Below are 16869 nucleotides of genomic sequence, written 5' to 3' on the forward strand. Positions count from 1 at the left end.
CAACTATAACAATTAATTCTCTAAAACTAGTTAAAGTTGACTATATAAATTATTTTCCATCATTCATTTATATTCAAAATCAATTTCGTATTAATATTTAAAGGTTATAAATTTTTTTATATTACTTCCTTACATCATTTTAGGTATCTCTCTTTTCATTTTTATTTTTTTTATCACTATTTTATTATAAATTTTAAATTTTATATAAATTAAAATAAATTGAAAAAATTATCAAAAAAACTCTTACTTTTTAAAATTTTGTAATTCTACCCATATTATAATAATTACCGATTAAACTTTAAACTTTATAACTCTCGTCAATTAAACCACATCATATCATGTGACATAATGCTAGCATGGAATCTTTGTGGTATTTGACATGGCAATTCTGTTAATAAATAATAATTTTATTAATGGTAAAAAAAAATTGATGAGAATTAAAAAATTTAGAGTTTTTTTCTTGTAATTATTCCTTTTTTATTTAAAAATATATTTATTAGTCTATGTATTTTATTTTATTTAATTTTTAATCCTTTTATCTAGTTTAAATCAAGTTTTTTTTATTAATTAATTTATTACAAAAGAAAAATTATCTTTGGAAGATATGAAGACTATCATTGCAATTTTTTAAATTATATGAACTAAATGAAATTTAAAATAATTTAAGGATTTAAAGAATAACAAAATAAAAATATAAAACTAATTAATATATTTTTAAAATAAAAAAATAAATATTAAATATTAATTAAATAATAATTTTTCTATTTATATTTCCATTTTGAAAAGGAGAAAAAAAAAAAAAATCTGCTAGTCCCGCTCCTTGCAGTTATCTTCACTGATAACTAATAATTACCTTCTTTGATTGCTCCTTCATTTCTCTCAATATTTGAAATTTCCCTCTCTCTTTCTCTAATTTGTATTTATATATTGCAATACAAAGAAGAAGCTTCAATTCATCAAAATGTCCTCCAAACAAGTTCAATTCCCAGGTACTCTCTCTCCCTCTTTGGCTCCGTCTCCCAATCAAGAAAGGAAGGAAATTAATCTTTTGAATTGTTCTTGTATCCTTCTTTTCTTCTTTCTGTATTGATTTTTTGAATTGTTGATTCATAGACGGCCAAGAATTGGTTTGTGGATTTTACTAACATATATACTTTCTCTTGGTAGTTGAATTCTGGATTGCTTCAAAAAATTTCTTATCTAACTGCCAAACAAGTGATGGAAATAGGGGTTTTGGGACTCTTGATACAGTTCTCACATCAAAGTTAGTTGATTTTAGATCATTATAGTTTCTGATTCCAAAACCCATTTCAAAATATATTTCAAAAGTCTTCCTTGGAATAAATCATTTACAAGAAAAGAATTTACAATCACACGATCACAATTATGCATTACTTCTATTTCTTTTAAAATGAAAATTAGGTAAAAAAGATTGAATTCATTCATTTCAAACATTAGAATTGATAAAAAAGAAATTAATTGAATTGAATTCTTATAAAATTCTAATTTCCAACAAGGGGATTGGGAAAATGCTTCAGAAAATTAAGATCAAGACCTGTTGCTGTCTTCATTCGTACACTTAATGTATGGGGTATTTGTCATAGAATATCTTCTTCTTCTTCATTACATATTAGAATACCCTTTAGATTTTGTAGTGCCTGACCTTGCCCCCTTATCTCTTTAGGGAGGATTGAATTTGCTTTACCCTTGCAAATGCCAACAACTGAGTGATCATTACACCCATTGGTTTTAGGCCTTAGTTTTGTAGTACAATCATAAAGATAAATACTAGATTTGTCACGAATATATGGTAAGATAGACCATGAGTTAAAAATCTAATTCTTTATGCACTTTGCATTACTGGCTATTTAGAAAATTTTCTCTGATTCAATAATATAGTTGGTTTTAGCTGCAGCAAAAAGTTGGTGTTATATGGTTTTAACCTGAGAGATAGCAGATGTGAATTCAATAGTTGTTTTCACTTGCCTTTGTACCTCAGTCCCTTCTTTCACACTTTCTGTTGCTGCCTAAATTAATTTTCCCATGCCTTAATTTCATAGAACTTTCAGATAAAAGAAATAAGGTTGACATTCAGTTGCTTGAGACTCCAAATCCTCAACACATGGAGGATGCTTCCAATATACTTTATCCAAGGGAGAGAGATTCTATACAACCTGTATCAGGTTGCGATTTGCGCAAGAGTTTGGCATGGGATAGTGCCTTTTTTACAAGTCCAGGTTCAATTTATGACTGAAGAAACTTGCTTACTGAATGCACTATATCGATTTCAATTCTTCAAATTTTATGTAGATTACAGTTTCATTATGATGTGTTCCATACCTGCTCAGGAGTTCTGGATCCAGAAGAGTTGTTTGAGACTCTTAATTTTCAAGTAGGGGATAGTGGAGCAGATATAACTGGGCACATGGAACCAAAGTCTTTACCCTTTGAATTCACATTACAAACAACAAGTCGAATTGGTAGTTTGCGCAAAAGTTTAGCTTGGGATAGTGCCTTTTCTACAAGTGCAGGTATCCTTTGCATGCTTAAGAGGTCCCATTTCAGATTTCATTTGTCGATTGCTCCTCATAATCATTATACTTGTTAAGCTTCCTTTTTTTTTTTTTTTCCTTAGGAGTTCTGGATGCTGAGGAGTTGTCTATCATGAATAGAGGATTTAAAAAGCCAGAAACACTTGGGATTGAAGAGGAAATCTGGAGGTCTGCTGAATCAAATTCTACTCTAAATAGCGATGCCTACTCTCTTGCAAGCCTTGAGACAGATCTTTTTGATGATATAAAAGCATATATTCACAAGTCACATGATGCTTCATCCAATGGGGCAACTTCAACTTGCAAACTGAAAAGAGAAAAAGGAAGACAAAATGGCCATGGTGAGGCATTTCTCTTCAGTAACCATGTTCACCGGAGCTAGTGCAAGAAAAAAATTTTCTCCATTTGGGCTTGAGTTAAAATCATTGGTGATCAAGGTCTACCACATATTTATTCCCCTTTTATATGTTTACCATCCATGTTTTTGGCAGTTGGGCCATGACAAAACTTTATTTTATTTTACTTATTTGTTTACTTTTGCTATTCGCGATGTGGAAACTACTTGAGTTTCAAAGAGTTGTGTTTTCTCTTTTGTGGTATGTGTGTTGATCATTTGCACTCAGTTTCATGTGCTCATTTCATTCTTTTTTTTTTTTTTTTCAGCTTCAAAATTAGCAGACACTTCATCTCGAGTAAGAGTAAGTTTTTGACATGATCTTCTTTAATCTGTTATGATTCATATTTCTTGTGTCACTTTGTATTGGCACAGTGGCATGGAGGACTCACCTATGCATCATCTGAAATGCTCTTGATCGAAACCAAAAATATTTTAGCTTTAGATAGCCATTACAGAGTTGTGCTTGTGCTGTTACCCATTAACCAGATTGATGCATAGGTGAATACCAGTGTTACTGTATAATGGAAGGACTACTTCTGAGGATGTTTCAGTTAACACCAATTAAAATGCTCTTGATTGAAACCAACAATATTTTAGCTTTAGATAGCCATTAAAGAGGTGTGCTTCTGCTGTTACCCATTAACCAGATTGATGCATAGGGGAGTACCCAGTGTTATTATATAATGGAAGGACTGCTTCCGAGCATGTTTTAATTAACACCAATTACATGCTGGTCAAATGAAGCATGCTGGTTCAAGTGGAGAATCCAAACCTTCATCATCTGTTAAGCCACCAAAAATATCTGGTCGTGCTAACCCTTCGCCAATAGTTCCCAGCAAAAGTGCTTCCTTGGGTGCAAAACATGTTAAAATGGATAATAAAGCTACCAAATCTGCCTCCGGTAAAGATCCTAAAATTTCAGATTTCTCATTCACGGAAAGTTACTTTTGTTTTTCCCTGATACAACAGGAAAGTAAAGTTACTTTCTTTAATCTTTAGTAACAACTTCTGTTTGATTGTTACAGGAAAAAGTATACCCATGTCGAAGAAATTGTGTTTGCGGGAGTCCTGCAATACTATTTCTAGTTCAAAGCCATCCACAAAATCACCTTCTTCAGTTTTGCCTGCCAGAACAAACGAGTTTACTGGATTTTGTCATGCTGCAGCTAATTTCACGGGTAAATCTCCTTCGAACTCTCTAAGGAGAACAATCGATTCCGAGATGACTGCTTGTGGTTCAAGCTTTAGGACTCCATTGAAATACTTGGTTGGAAACAACAGTGAGCTGGTAAATTCTAGCGACTCTAGGTGTTTACTGTCCACACCCAAGTCATCCTATTATGCATCACCTGCTAGTTCCATTGATGGATGGTCCTCAGAATCATCATCAACATCTATCAAACAGAGATCAAATAGTTCTGCTGCTAGTCTTGTAAATACTCCATTTAGAGAGATCTCTCTTGATATTGATTTCTCTAAAGCATCATATTCTGAAAGGCATTATTATGATGAACCCCTGGGGAATGAAATTCAGGAAACCAAGTTCAGGAATCCACAGATCAACAATGTCTCAATGTGTACAAATCCTGTTTCTGCTAATGTTTCAAGAAAACTGATACCTTCAGCTCTTCGAATGCCTTCACCCAAAAAGGGATATTTTGATGTGGTTAGTTTTACATTTATAATCTCTTTTCCTGATAAGTAGGAATCTAAATTTCTCATTTAACTATATATATTCTTTATCAATCAGCACTTGTTATTGTATAAATAAATTTTCTATTTACAGTAAAATTCTCCTGCTTCAGCACAAAATGGAGGTCTGAAATTTCATTCTGGTCTACAGGGAACTTCTTCCAAAACTGGAAGTGGCATCAGCAATGCTAGTGTATTAGTAAATAGAACAAGATATGGAAATCATCGGTTGGCAAGTTCTTCAAGAGGACTTTTGAGTAAAACAGGTGTGAAGGATGAGCAGAAGATCTACTTATGGGATAAGAAGCAACCTCTGAAAGAGCATGAAGATATCAGGGTACATTGCCCTGAAAATGATGTGCATAGACTTAGTGAAAATAACAAGGAATATATAGGTACTTTGACAAAGCAAGTTGATGACCTCAGTCGACACATGGGAGCCATTGATTTTAGCAGGGACTTTAATACAGTGTTAAAATGAAATAAGGATTCTTTTGATGTTTGTAGAATATCTCCATCTGTGGCGGCAAACTTCTTTGAGGATTTATGTAAAGCTTTTATTCTTATGTACAGAAGGGCTTCACTGGCTGTCAAAAAGATTGTATGTGCAACTAAAGTGGATTATTTGAGTTGCCAGCAGAATCAATATTTCTTTCTTTATTTTCCTAGATAGCATTGGTAGTTCTTTGTACCATATGCCCACATGCATGAACAGAAATCTAGCATGTAATATCCTTCATACTTAAAAGAATTTAAAATGAACTCGCACTGAACAAGTAAATGTTATGAATCCATGTATCAGAATTAGTCATGGATGTAATAGTCTCCAGTTGGATATCTGACATCAATCAGAATGTTCATGCTCCATTTTTGCTCAAGTTTGCGATGAACATGCTGGAGATCTGAAGTGACTATTACTACTTTAGCAATCAGTTAAAACATAAAAACCAACAAAGTAACGCCATGTCCATCAATAACATCAACAGCTTGCTATTCCAAAATTTTGAATTCTCAAGAAAAACAGGCTCCAGTTCAATCTTGGGCAAGAAATAGTTGTTCACAGATTTCTGCATTACATAATGCTCACTACCATCTCTATGAAAGCACAAATTGAGTAGAGAATGAGTAACACAAAACCTAAGACCTAGGCTTTTCCTTTTTCTCTTTGAATAGTGCCAGAAGAGAGACACCAGAAACCTTCACAACCTTGAACCTGACACCAGGAATATCTCCAACGGCATGCCCCTTCCGTCCAAATCCAGCAATCAATACTTCATCCTGTGCCAATCAGCTCTTATTAGGTCTCGCACAAAAGAGAAATCCAACAATAATCTAGCAGGAATAATGCATTCCAAGCCTGCATAAATAAAGCATAGGCAGAATATCCTGAAATGTATATGCATGGAAAATTGCACAGGAAATAGAGCAAAAAAAAAAAAAAGATATAGAAACTCCTTCCCAAAAGAACCAAAATTTTGAAAGCAAAATCCTTAATGTTATTAGAGGAGGGTGTTATTAAAATTTTATGGGAGATAACAAAGACTAGCAAAATAAGTTGAAGACAATAGTCATATGGGAGGAATCAATGCAGTGTTTGCATATACATATATACATAATTTGTGTTTATATATATATATATATATATATATATATATATATATATATATATATATATATATATATTCTTCCTTAAGAAACTTTCCACTTCTTTTAAACATTGAAAACTTACATTTTCCTCAATGTAGTTCAAGCAACCATCATTGGGTACAAAAGCAGCAATCTTCTTCCCATTCTTGATCAGCTGAACACGAGCACATTTTCTGATAGCAGAGTTTGGCTGCTTAGCTTCAATTCCACTGCATAAGCCAATGAGAGAATATTCTATAAGCATTGTCTATATGGGGCACATATTATTAAAGCAAGACAAAAGGAGAAATAAGTCTCACATTTTTTCTAGAACAATGCCTTTGGCATGGGATGACCCAGCAAAAGGTTTCTTCCACTCATTCCCAAGATGGGACTTCTTGTAAGCCTTGTCAGCCCACCTCTGCCTCCTACGGTGGGATTTCAGCTTACGAGCAGCTCCCATTCCCCTTGTTTTCCTGCATTAAATTCACATATCATAAGATTCTACTTGCCCATAATATGGATGAAGAGACTAATAAAAGTAAACACAAACCTTACCAAACAGTAAGCTAAAAAGCTTGAATATGGGACAAACACATTCAACTGAAAATAATTGGCCACAGACCAAGTCTTACTACATATGATTAACCATCATAGGCGACTTTTAAGCATTCAAAATCCATGGAGGCTACTTCTAAATATTCAAAATCTATGGAGGAAAACCGCATTTAAAAGGAGGATTATACACTTAAAAAAAGCACTAACATTAACATAGTGGCAGCTAAGAATAAATCATCTAACACAAATACTTATCAAATTAAAAGATAATTAACGCAGTTCAAATAATGAAATTTCAGGTTGTTTGCAACAGCATTCTTTACTGTTTTCCGCTGTTTTCTCAGAAACCAACCAACACAAAGCAGATTCGGAAGAATTAAAACACCAGTCTCAGAAGCTAAAATCAATTAAAACCAGTAAAAGAACAAATTGAAAAATAACAATTAGAAGAGAAAGTAGAAGATAATCGAACCCCATTATGGCTGCGAATCAGAGGCTGAAGGAGAGAGCTTGATGGGCAGAGAAAGAAGCCGGCCAAGTGACAACTAACCCTAATTTCCATCTATGCCTGGAGCTATATAGTTAGGTCTGCCTAGTTCTGTGTTCTTTTACGGTTCTGCCCTTGTTAGTTTTCGTGCCATTCATCCAACGGTTCCTGTTTAATGGGTTCTTGTAGCTATTTTCGGATTACAATTGCCGGCTTAATTAGGGTTGTGCATACTTTGAATCTAATCCAATTAAAATAATTAAAAATTTAAGTTAATAAATAATAATAATCTTCGTTACTCACTTTAAATATTTTATTTAAAATATATTTTTTAATTTATGAATCAAATTAAAAATTAATTATTTAATAAAATTATTTAAAAATAATTTTTAAATAATTTAAATGATTAATTAAAATATATTTAAAAATAATTTAATTAATTAAATTATCAAAAAAAAATATGTAACTAAGTGTATAATTGTTAAAATAAAAATAATGATAATATTTTTAAAAATTATTAAGATAATATAATTTTTTATTTTATTATTTATTAATTTTAAAATAAAAAGATGCACGAAGCCAAAAAAAAAAAGAAAAACTAAAATGAAAGGCTAAAGCCCACAAACAGCCAAAGTCTACAATCAGAAACCCTAAAGATTTGGGTGGCTCCAACTGGCGGAGGAAGACCAAAAGCAGAAGAAATCACGCGCCGCACCACCACGCCGTCGAGTCAAACTGCAGCCAGGAGAAGATCGTTCTCACTGAAGCACTAGGGAAGAAGATTCAATGGTACAGCAAATTACACGTTATATTACATAATATTCATAAAACTAAAAAAAAAAGTCATAAATTAAAAAACTGATGATCAAATTTTTTAGTTTTTCTAAGTAAAATAGATAAATCAAATCGAAAAATTAATTTTTTTTAAATAAAAACTAACTAAATCGAATCAAACTAATTGAAAATCCAATATCAAACTCCTTCGCTCCCAGCTGCATCCTAGACCCATGGTAAAAGAAAATCAGCCTGCTGATGTCTTTTCAATTTGCTAAAAGCATGGGCATCTTGCGATTCATATTGTGCATTGCAACAAAAGCAATGAAGAAGTACCAAATGCTACCCTACCTGGCTATGTTTCTGGATCGTGAAGCAATGTTTGGCCAATTAACACCTTCTTAATCATCAATGACGTTCAAATTAGTAAAATGGAGAATATAAAATCCAGTTGATTCCTAGACAGAATTGGGAACGGTGGATTGGTTCTACAGAGAGTTTGGTCTCGGACTCAATCGATTCGGCCGTTGTAGAGAAATTCCTCTGATCCATTGCATCCAATTTCTCTTCAGGAGATATGATCTTTAAGAGATAAAAGGATTATTGTTCACCTCTTTTGGGCCCTTTTCCCCCCTTTTATGTGATTGCCATTATATATAGCTACTAAGATGATTGTTCATCTGTTCAATTTTGATGGTTATATAATTTTCTCACTAAGCATGGAATACGAGAGAAAATTCAAAAATTTGACACTATTTGACTTGTGGAGTATTTTTTTTTATTATATTACTTTAAAAAAAAAATTGAGTTTGAGAAATTCTAACAATGCTTTCTCATACACTTTCTTTTTCAATTGTTATGATGTATTTTGTATGACTCAATATAATATAATGTAATTAATTAATGAAATCAATAAAATAATGTAATATAAGTATTATTACATTTTTATTTTTGTTGCAAAATAAAAAATATAATAATAATAATAATAATAGCGTGATGATAGTTAAGTAATAATGGTGGTGATGAAGTAGTCATTGTTGCTAAGTAATGATAGGTGATAGTAGTGGTAATAGTAATGATAGTTAAGTAGTGATGATGGTAATAATAGTAATGGTAATTGAGTAGTAATGATGGTAAAAATGAAATTAGTGAAATAATTAAAATAAGTAATCCACTTTTATACATAATAATTATTATAGTAATTAAATTATAATTGATTATATTATGTAAATATCATTCCATCATATTAATTTTTTATATTATCAAATAAAATAATTAAATATCTAATATAATCACGATTATATTACAGCAGTATTACTTTGTTATTAATTCAAATCTTATCATATATAACTTGAAAATATATTACTCTAATAAAAAAAAACTTGAAAATATATTGCAATAAAATTTGCTACATAATATTTTTTATTATTTTAATTAGATTATGTAAAAATTAATTTAATAAAAAATTCGAATTTATTAAAAAGTTTAAGTTAATATAGTAAATAAAATAATAAAAATTCACAAATACATTTAAAATTAGCAAAAAATTAAGAATAATACTTTACTCAACCTATAAGATTGATTTTAAGTTAAATAAGATAAATTTGAATCAATAATGAAATTTTTTTTATAGAAATAATAAAAAAAGTATATAAAAGAGAGTGTATATAATTTGATAAATTTGCTGAATCATCTTGATTGCCTAATATTATTTTATTATGATTGCACCAATTTAAATATTCAAAAATTCTTAAAAATTATTATTAATACATGATTAATTGTGATTTTAAAAATTCAATAAACATGAAAAAAAATTCATTGTACATTTTTTAATTTTTATAATATAACTAATTTTACCTTATATTCAAATTTAAGACTTCACAATTTTAAAAATTATCCTAATTCTATGAGCTAGCTCATTGATAATTTCATCTCTCAATTTTAATTAATCGTGCGAAGCGCAGTTTGAGAAAGGTGGCTGAAATGACAAATAGAATGTTAGGAAGGAAATGGTCAATGTCGAACGTTAGAAAAGGCTATACTTTACTAATTATCGCCATCTTTATACCGTTCTTGCATTACAACTATCATAATTTTTTATTACAATATAATGATGATATAATATTTATAATAAAATTTATTTTTTAAATTTTACATATTTTAATAATATTACTCTCATCCTATAAATAATTAAGAATAATTACATTTAAGTTCATAATTTTGACAAAATGAATCTATTTAAAAAAATATAATTATATAATAAAATCATAAATAAATCATATATTTCATTTTGATATATATATATATATATATATATATAATTGATTTTGATTGTGAATCAAATTAAAAAAATTATGATTATATAAATTACTCTTATTAAATTTCATTAATTCATTTTCACAATTTTATTACTTATAAATGCTACCTTAAAATAGTTTACGGGTTTAGAGGGTGTTTGATTTGATTTATAAGTTAGATAAATTTATTTATAAATAAAATAATAAAATATTAATTTATTAAAAAGTTTAAGTTAATATAGTAAATAAAATAATAAAAATTCACAAATACATTTAAAATTAGCAAAAAATTAAGAATAATACTTTACTCAACCTATAAGATTGATTTTAAGTTAAATAAGATAAATTTGAATCAATAATGAAATTTTTTTTATAGAAATAATAAAAAAAGTATATAAAAGAGAGTGTATATAATTTGATAAATTTGCTGAATCATCTTGATTGCCTAATATTATTTTATTATGATTGCACCAATTTAAATATTCAAAAATTCTTAAAAATTATTATTAATACATGATTAATTGTGATTTTAAAAATTCAATAAACATGAAAAAAAAAAATTCATTGTACATTTTTTAATTTTTATAATATAAATGATTTTATCTAAGATTTAAATTTAAGACTCCACAATTTTAAAAATTACCCTAATTCTATGAGCTAGCCCATTGATAATTTCATCTCTCAATTTAATTAATCGTACGAAGCGCAATTTGGAAAGGTGCTGAAATGACAAATAGAATGTTAGGAAAGAAATGGTCAATGTCGAACGTTAGAAAAGGGCTATACTTTACTAATTATCGCCATCTTTATACCGTTCTTGCATTACAACTATCATAATTTTTTATTACAATATAATGATGATATAATATTTATAATAAAATTTATTTTTTAAATTTTACATATTTTAATAATATTACTCTCATCTTATAAATAATTAAGAATAATTACATTTAAACTCATAATTTTAACAAAATAAATCTATTTAAAAAATATAATTAAATAATAAAATCATAAATAAATCATATATTTCATTTTGATATATATGTATTTTTTTTATAATTAATTTTGATTGTGACTCAAATTAAAAAGTTTATGGTTATATAAATTACTCTTATTAAATTTCATTAATTCATTTTAACAATTTTATTACTTATAAATGCCGCTTTAAAATAGTTTAAGAGTATTAGAGGGTATTTAATTTTATTTATAAGCCAGATAAATTTATTTATTAATAAAAAATAATAAATAAATTAATATTTAATTTAATTTATAAATTAAAAAAATTATTTAAAATAATTTAAAAGTTATAAATAAAGAGTATCTATTTATTTTAAAATTACACTTTGATTAAATAAAAAATATATTATTTTGATATTTATTAAAAATATTAATATTATCCTTTTTAATTATTTTGACAAATTAAATTTATTTAAAACACAATTTAATTAAATATTTAAATTATTTAAAAATAAATTTAAATAATTCTATTAAATAATTAATTATTTATTTTTAAATTAATTTATAAATTAAAAAATATATTTTACATCAAAAATTAAAAATAAATAGTAAAATCACCTCTTAATATTTCGTTTGTCAAATTTTTTTTATCCATTAATTTTTTATTTTTTTTTATGAAATTAAAAAAAAAGCATTAAAGCAGGTAAAGTGTTACATGTGGCATGATGAAGTGGACCAAACTTAACAACCTTTAGCCAACATTTTATTCATTTATTTATTTAATTTATCAGCTAGCCGTTGCACGTCATTTTTTGACCAAATCATCAACAGCAACAAAATTCTATCATTGAGAATGCCCAAATCACTAAAACCACCAAATTGAAAATTTTAGCAAAATTAAATTAATATTTTCTTAATTAAAAAAATTATTTAATATAAATTTAAAATTATAAATTTAGAATTAATGAGCAATAAGCTTCCAGCTCAATTGATATTGAAATTGTTTCTAAAACTTGGAGCTGATTATAACAAAAAGAAATGTACAGTTGGAATTTCTAAAGATACTTCGGCCAGCAAAAAGCGTCTCTTTCTTTTTCCTTGAAGAAACCAAGGCAGAGCCAGAGCCAGAGCCAACCTTTGTTCCTCCACTCATGTATATAACATAACACAAACCTCCAAAGAACTTCTATCAAACCCAAGAGAGAGAGAGAGAGAGAGAGAGAGAGAGAAGGAAAGAATCTGTGATGGCTAAGAAGGCATGGTTCTTGAAGAAGGTAGGGATCAGCAAGGATCAGCTATGGCCGTGGAGAATCTCAATCTCTTCTTTCAAGTGGAAACGTCTTGATTTTCAGTTGAAAATTATTGATAATTTGGTCTTCAAGATTCTTTATGTTGTTGAAGCTATTGTTCTTGTCTCTACCCTCTGCTTCTTCTATCTCTGCTGTGGCTGTAAATTTTGATTCTTTATTTCTTTCTCTTTTCTTTATTCATCTATTTTTGCATTCATTTGTTGTTTCTTCTTCAATATTGGTTAGCATATTCAGTTTCCTGGGTTTCTTGATGGTATTACTCTGTATTTATTTAGCTTCTCTAATTCTTTGATTTTATTATAGCCCAAATAAATGCTATACTGATTTTTTTTTCTATAATTAAAATTCTAGTTCCCTTCATTCTTGCCTCTGTTACTTCTCTGGATTAATTTGCATTAAACGAATTTATAGGTCATTTAAGCTTTCCTTCTAAATTAGATAACTTGTAAATTCTGTTGTCTTCAGCAGAATGAGAATGCATCTTTACAAGCGCTTCAAGGTCCTGCTACTTGCAGGAAATGAAAGAAAAGATGGTATATATCATGGAGATGCAAGTATTAAATTCAAATCTTTAATTGTGATCAGTTATAGTAATTAGTAGAGTGAAATTCAAGAGGTAAATTACCATTTAATGATCACAATTCATATAGAAAACAAGGTTTGAAACAAGAGAAAAGTCTTGAGACAATGAAATTAAGAAAAAGCAAAATCTTGATTAATTATAAACCATATTGAACAGACATTGATCTGAAACAGCACACACATGTTCCCCAACTAATAGAAAAAAAAAAAGAAAAAAAATAATAAAACCTTAACTATCCGACCAATACATAAATGGCATATACAATCCCTGGAATATATCCCAATACGGTCAGCAACAAATCAATCCAGAACTCCACCTGCATTAATTTTCAATTAGCCAAATAACATAATCAATGAGATTTCAGAAAAGAAGAATGATAATTAAATGAGGATTAAAGTTAAAAGAAAAGGGCATAGCTTAAAAGTTCAGAAATAATTACTCCACAGCCATAACGCAGGAAGACCCCAACAGGAGGTAGGATAACGGCCAATATCACCTCTAGGAAAGTCTCTGAACCCATCTTCTTCTTGTTGATAATGATGATGATGGTTGTGTTGCTGCTGGCTAAATTGGGAAGACACTTCTTTTTTTGGTTGCTGCTGCTAAATTTAGCTAGCAACTTCTTTTATGAAAGAGAGTTGAGGAGAGAAACAAGCTAAGATGGAATCGTTGACAGACTTAAATAGATGCTGGATATGGATATGATCCACAAGTCCACAACAGATAATTCCTATTTTAGAATTACTTTAATCTTTTCAGATACATATTGTAGATTCTTATAATAAGTCCACAAATTAGTCTTAAGGCGTTGAAAAATTGGCTGGCCTAATCAACCAAACCCTTCTTATCTCAGATATTGGCTCTAGTGGTGTATTGTCACCATTATAAAGTCCATACAAGAACACTAAAAATGTTCACAATAAATGTCTAAGAAACTGTTATGACATACACTTACATGTCTGATTAACATCAAGAATACTTATAAATCTGATTAACATCAAGAATACTGTTAGAACATTGTGATAAAGTCTAAAGATTATAAAGAATTCAAAGGTTTATAAGAGTGAATGGTTAACTACCTAATTAATTAGTTCTAACCTTTTAGCAATGATTGATCAAAGCCCAAGAAAGTCCATCTTAACTTCACGAAATCTTGACTCGGCCCATTCATGCACCTCCGCCCGTTAAATCTCAATTCAGTGATAAACATTCCGTTCAACTAGGACAAGGCTGCTCAAGTAATAATAGGAATGACACTTGCTGCTTTAAAGTGAATTCAAAGAAACATCCAAATTATAGCAGCATCATGCAGAAAAGAAGAAAATTTTTACAATTGGAACCATAAAGACCTACAATTCTATGATGATCCGAACTTCATTGATTTGGTGGTCAACAAGGGCATCCAAATGCTAAAAGCTTCAGACCTCTGGTAGGAGGTCAAATCTTGCTAGTGATGCGGTCAAGGAAAAGGGAACGAGAAAACACATAGTTCATTAGGTTTCTTTTTTTTTTTTCCTAAAAGTGGTTGATCAGCTATCAAAATGTGGTCCAATCATATAGAACGCAAATTTACTGTGAAAAGACATGAAGCCATTGGTGATTGCAAGTATTAGCTAATATAAAGTGACAGATACATTTAAAATGCCTTTGAAGAACAAGAAGGCAAATCATAATGGAAAGTTGAGAAAAAGCAGTTACATGATTTTTTTTTTCTAGTTTTCCATTAACATATCTTTCCAAAAAAAATGATAAAATATGTCCAACAGCTGGCTCAAGCGAGTTACTGAACCGATTTTGGTGAATAAACCAATCAATCCAACTCTAGGATTAGGTATATCTTCTCCAATCAAGTTCTGAAGTACATTGGAAGCCGCAGTTCCTGAAATGAATAGTATCAAGAGCAAAACTTCTCGACCATCAAGGATGATAAACGTCAGGAAGCTGAAGACCTACACTTGCAGCTGATTTTCCTAGTATTCTTTTCATTTCATCTGATCTATCCACAGCAATGTTGTAAGAAAATAACAACTCCTGCAAAATCATTAATGCGATTTCAAAATGAAGTATAACAATAAGATAATTTTCAACCTAAATTATAAAATTAGAGGAACAAGTAAAACTATTATGTGTTTGCTAGTAGGAAAATCTATGAAAGCCACATAACAGGGGGAAAAAACTACATCACATACCAAAACCAATTACCAACAGTTGGTGTTTCTCAGTCTCTTGATTATTTTGAGGACATGGAGATGGAAATTTTTAATATCATCAATCTTATGACAGAAAGAATTAACATTACATTACTCCCATATAGTGTGACGAAGATCTCATTGGCCAGCCAGATAAAAAAGAAGACAACTACCAATTCAATGCCACTTAAAACCATGCAATGTAATATATTTGACCATATCAAAATTCTCTTTCACATAAAACCAGAGAACAAAACAATATAAGAACTCTAGAGCAATGAAAGAGAGCATTACCTTGTGATGGTGCACACTATTAAGCAACAAAGTATAATCACGAGCAAGCTTGATTTTCTGCCGAATGGATGATTGGTCAGACAGATTGCTGTTCTTCCGGAATTCTTGCATTATGAATTCACCAAAACGATTCTTGTAATCTTCTTGGCCAATGTGCTTATTAATAGCGCTGAGAAGCTGTCGATAAACCTTCAAAGCAAGTACAGCTTCAGAACTCATTTTCCAACACCATTGACTACTTATCAAATCCTCTTTCGTTGTTCAATCCCTGAATCAGAGGTAAAATTAGGGTATGTTTGACATTGCTGTTATAGCTGCTATTAAGAAAAAAAAATCATCGCAAGGCAGTCTATGACTGCTTTTGCAACCTCATCAAAATGAAGCAAAAAAAAGAAAAAGATAATCTACCCTCAATGCCAAACAAAACCTTGGTAATGCATAGAACAGAAACTGTGTCAACCCCTATCCAGCAAATAACAAAACCAAGAATATCTGCTACAACTAAATGCCAAAAGACGATAATCACAGTTGTTGCTCAAGCAGTACAAGCTTCCAAAAATTAGCATCTACAACCAATTATTACTACTGGGACTTGAATCCAATCTCATTATAGACTGTGTCACTTTGTGATTACTGTTATCAAATTATTAAAAAGAGGCATCTATTTTCCAACATAAACAATGGTAATCAAGAAAGAACAGTCCATCTTCAATTCCATATTTTGCTTATAATTCTCACTTCTGAATGTTAGCAAGAATCCCTTTAACGTCCTTAAAAAACATAGAGGATCCGAAGTGCGCATATGCATCCCATTAAATCCCAAAATTGGAGAACTTAAAATAATTCAAAACATATACACAATCAATCAGAGAGAAGAATAGAAATAGAAACCGAAAAATTGAACCTTTAGTGCTCTGTTTGTTGCTAGTTGCTGGTCCTAGAGCTACACAGAAGCCGACCTGGTCATTGAAGGAGAGTGCTTTTCTTCTATTGAATCGGCGGGCGATTCGGCGAGTGTACTCGGCACACTCGCCTGATTTGGACCATGTGGTCGAGTTTTGCACAAAACACGGACAGGTAACGGGTTGGGCCCTAATCTGGTACCAACAGCCCATGTGAAAGAATAATATATGTGCCCAAAGAAAACGGCATC

The 16869-nt window shown here is 30.1% G+C and overlaps 5 protein-coding genes across 7 annotated transcripts; 2 read left to right on the forward strand and 3 right to left on the reverse strand.

Annotated features, from left to right (window-relative positions):
- The first annotated feature begins 830 nt into the window (after window positions 1–830).
- Window positions 831–5301, forward strand: LOC110649866 (uncharacterized). Of its 3 annotated transcripts, none has more exons than XM_021804598.2 (8): window positions 831–989; window positions 2061–2237; window positions 2349–2531; window positions 2636–2893; window positions 3216–3250; window positions 3694–3850; window positions 3975–4615; window positions 4793–5301. In XM_021804598.2, the coding sequence occupies exons 1-8, from the start codon at window positions 962–964 to the stop codon at window positions 5120–5122; spliced, it is 1809 nt and encodes a 602-aa protein (XP_021660290.2). In that variant the 5' UTR covers window positions 831–961; the 3' UTR covers window positions 5123–5301. The 3 variants fall into 3 exon arrangements, with proteins under 3 accessions (XP_021660290.2, XP_021660291.2, XP_058007613.1); XM_021804599.2 differs by having other exon boundaries at window positions 844–989; window positions 2070–2237; XM_058151630.1 differs by lacking the exon at window positions 831–989 and adding an exon at window positions 1013–1264.
- A 310-nt stretch (window positions 5302–5611) lies between these two features.
- Window positions 5612–7453, reverse strand: LOC110649868 (40S ribosomal protein S23). Its single transcript, XM_021804603.2, has 4 exons — window positions 7298–7453; window positions 6588–6743; window positions 6371–6497; window positions 5612–5919 (listed from the first exon to the last, which is right to left on the reverse strand). The coding sequence occupies exons 1-4, from the start codon at window positions 7300–7302 to the stop codon at window positions 5779–5781; spliced, it is 429 nt and encodes a 142-aa protein (XP_021660295.1). The 5' UTR covers window positions 7303–7453; the 3' UTR covers window positions 5612–5778.
- Window positions 7454–12318: 4865 nt separating this feature from the next.
- On the forward strand, window positions 12319–12995 carry LOC110649864 (uncharacterized). Its single transcript, XM_021804596.2, has one exon. The coding sequence runs from the start codon at window positions 12585–12587 to the stop codon at window positions 12798–12800; it is 216 nt and encodes a 71-aa protein (XP_021660288.1). The 5' UTR covers window positions 12319–12584; the 3' UTR covers window positions 12801–12995.
- A 51-nt stretch (window positions 12996–13046) lies between these two features.
- Window positions 13047–14671, reverse strand: LOC110649865 (salt stress-induced hydrophobic peptide ESI3-like). Its single transcript, XM_021804597.2, has 2 exons — window positions 13673–14671; window positions 13047–13549 (listed from the first exon to the last, which is right to left on the reverse strand). Exons 1-2 carry the CDS (start codon window positions 13751–13753, stop codon window positions 13466–13468), a joined length of 165 nt encoding a protein of 54 aa, XP_021660289.1. The 5' UTR covers window positions 13754–14671; the 3' UTR covers window positions 13047–13465.
- A 130-nt stretch (window positions 14672–14801) lies between these two features.
- On the reverse strand, window positions 14802–16776 carry LOC110649862 (uncharacterized). The gene is made up of 3 exons (XM_021804593.2): window positions 16621–16776; window positions 15717–15984; window positions 14802–15264 (listed from the first exon to the last, which is right to left on the reverse strand). Exons 2-3 carry the CDS (start codon window positions 15933–15935, stop codon window positions 15151–15153), a joined length of 333 nt encoding a protein of 110 aa, XP_021660285.1. The 5' UTR covers window positions 15936–15984; window positions 16621–16776; the 3' UTR covers window positions 14802–15150.
- Window positions 16777–16869: the final 93 nt, after the last annotated feature.

This window comes from Hevea brasiliensis, chromosome 8, assembly GCF_030052815.1.
Source record: "Hevea brasiliensis isolate MT/VB/25A 57/8 chromosome 8, ASM3005281v1, whole genome shotgun sequence".
Taxonomy (NCBI): Eukaryota; Viridiplantae; Streptophyta; class Magnoliopsida; order Malpighiales; family Euphorbiaceae; genus Hevea; species Hevea brasiliensis.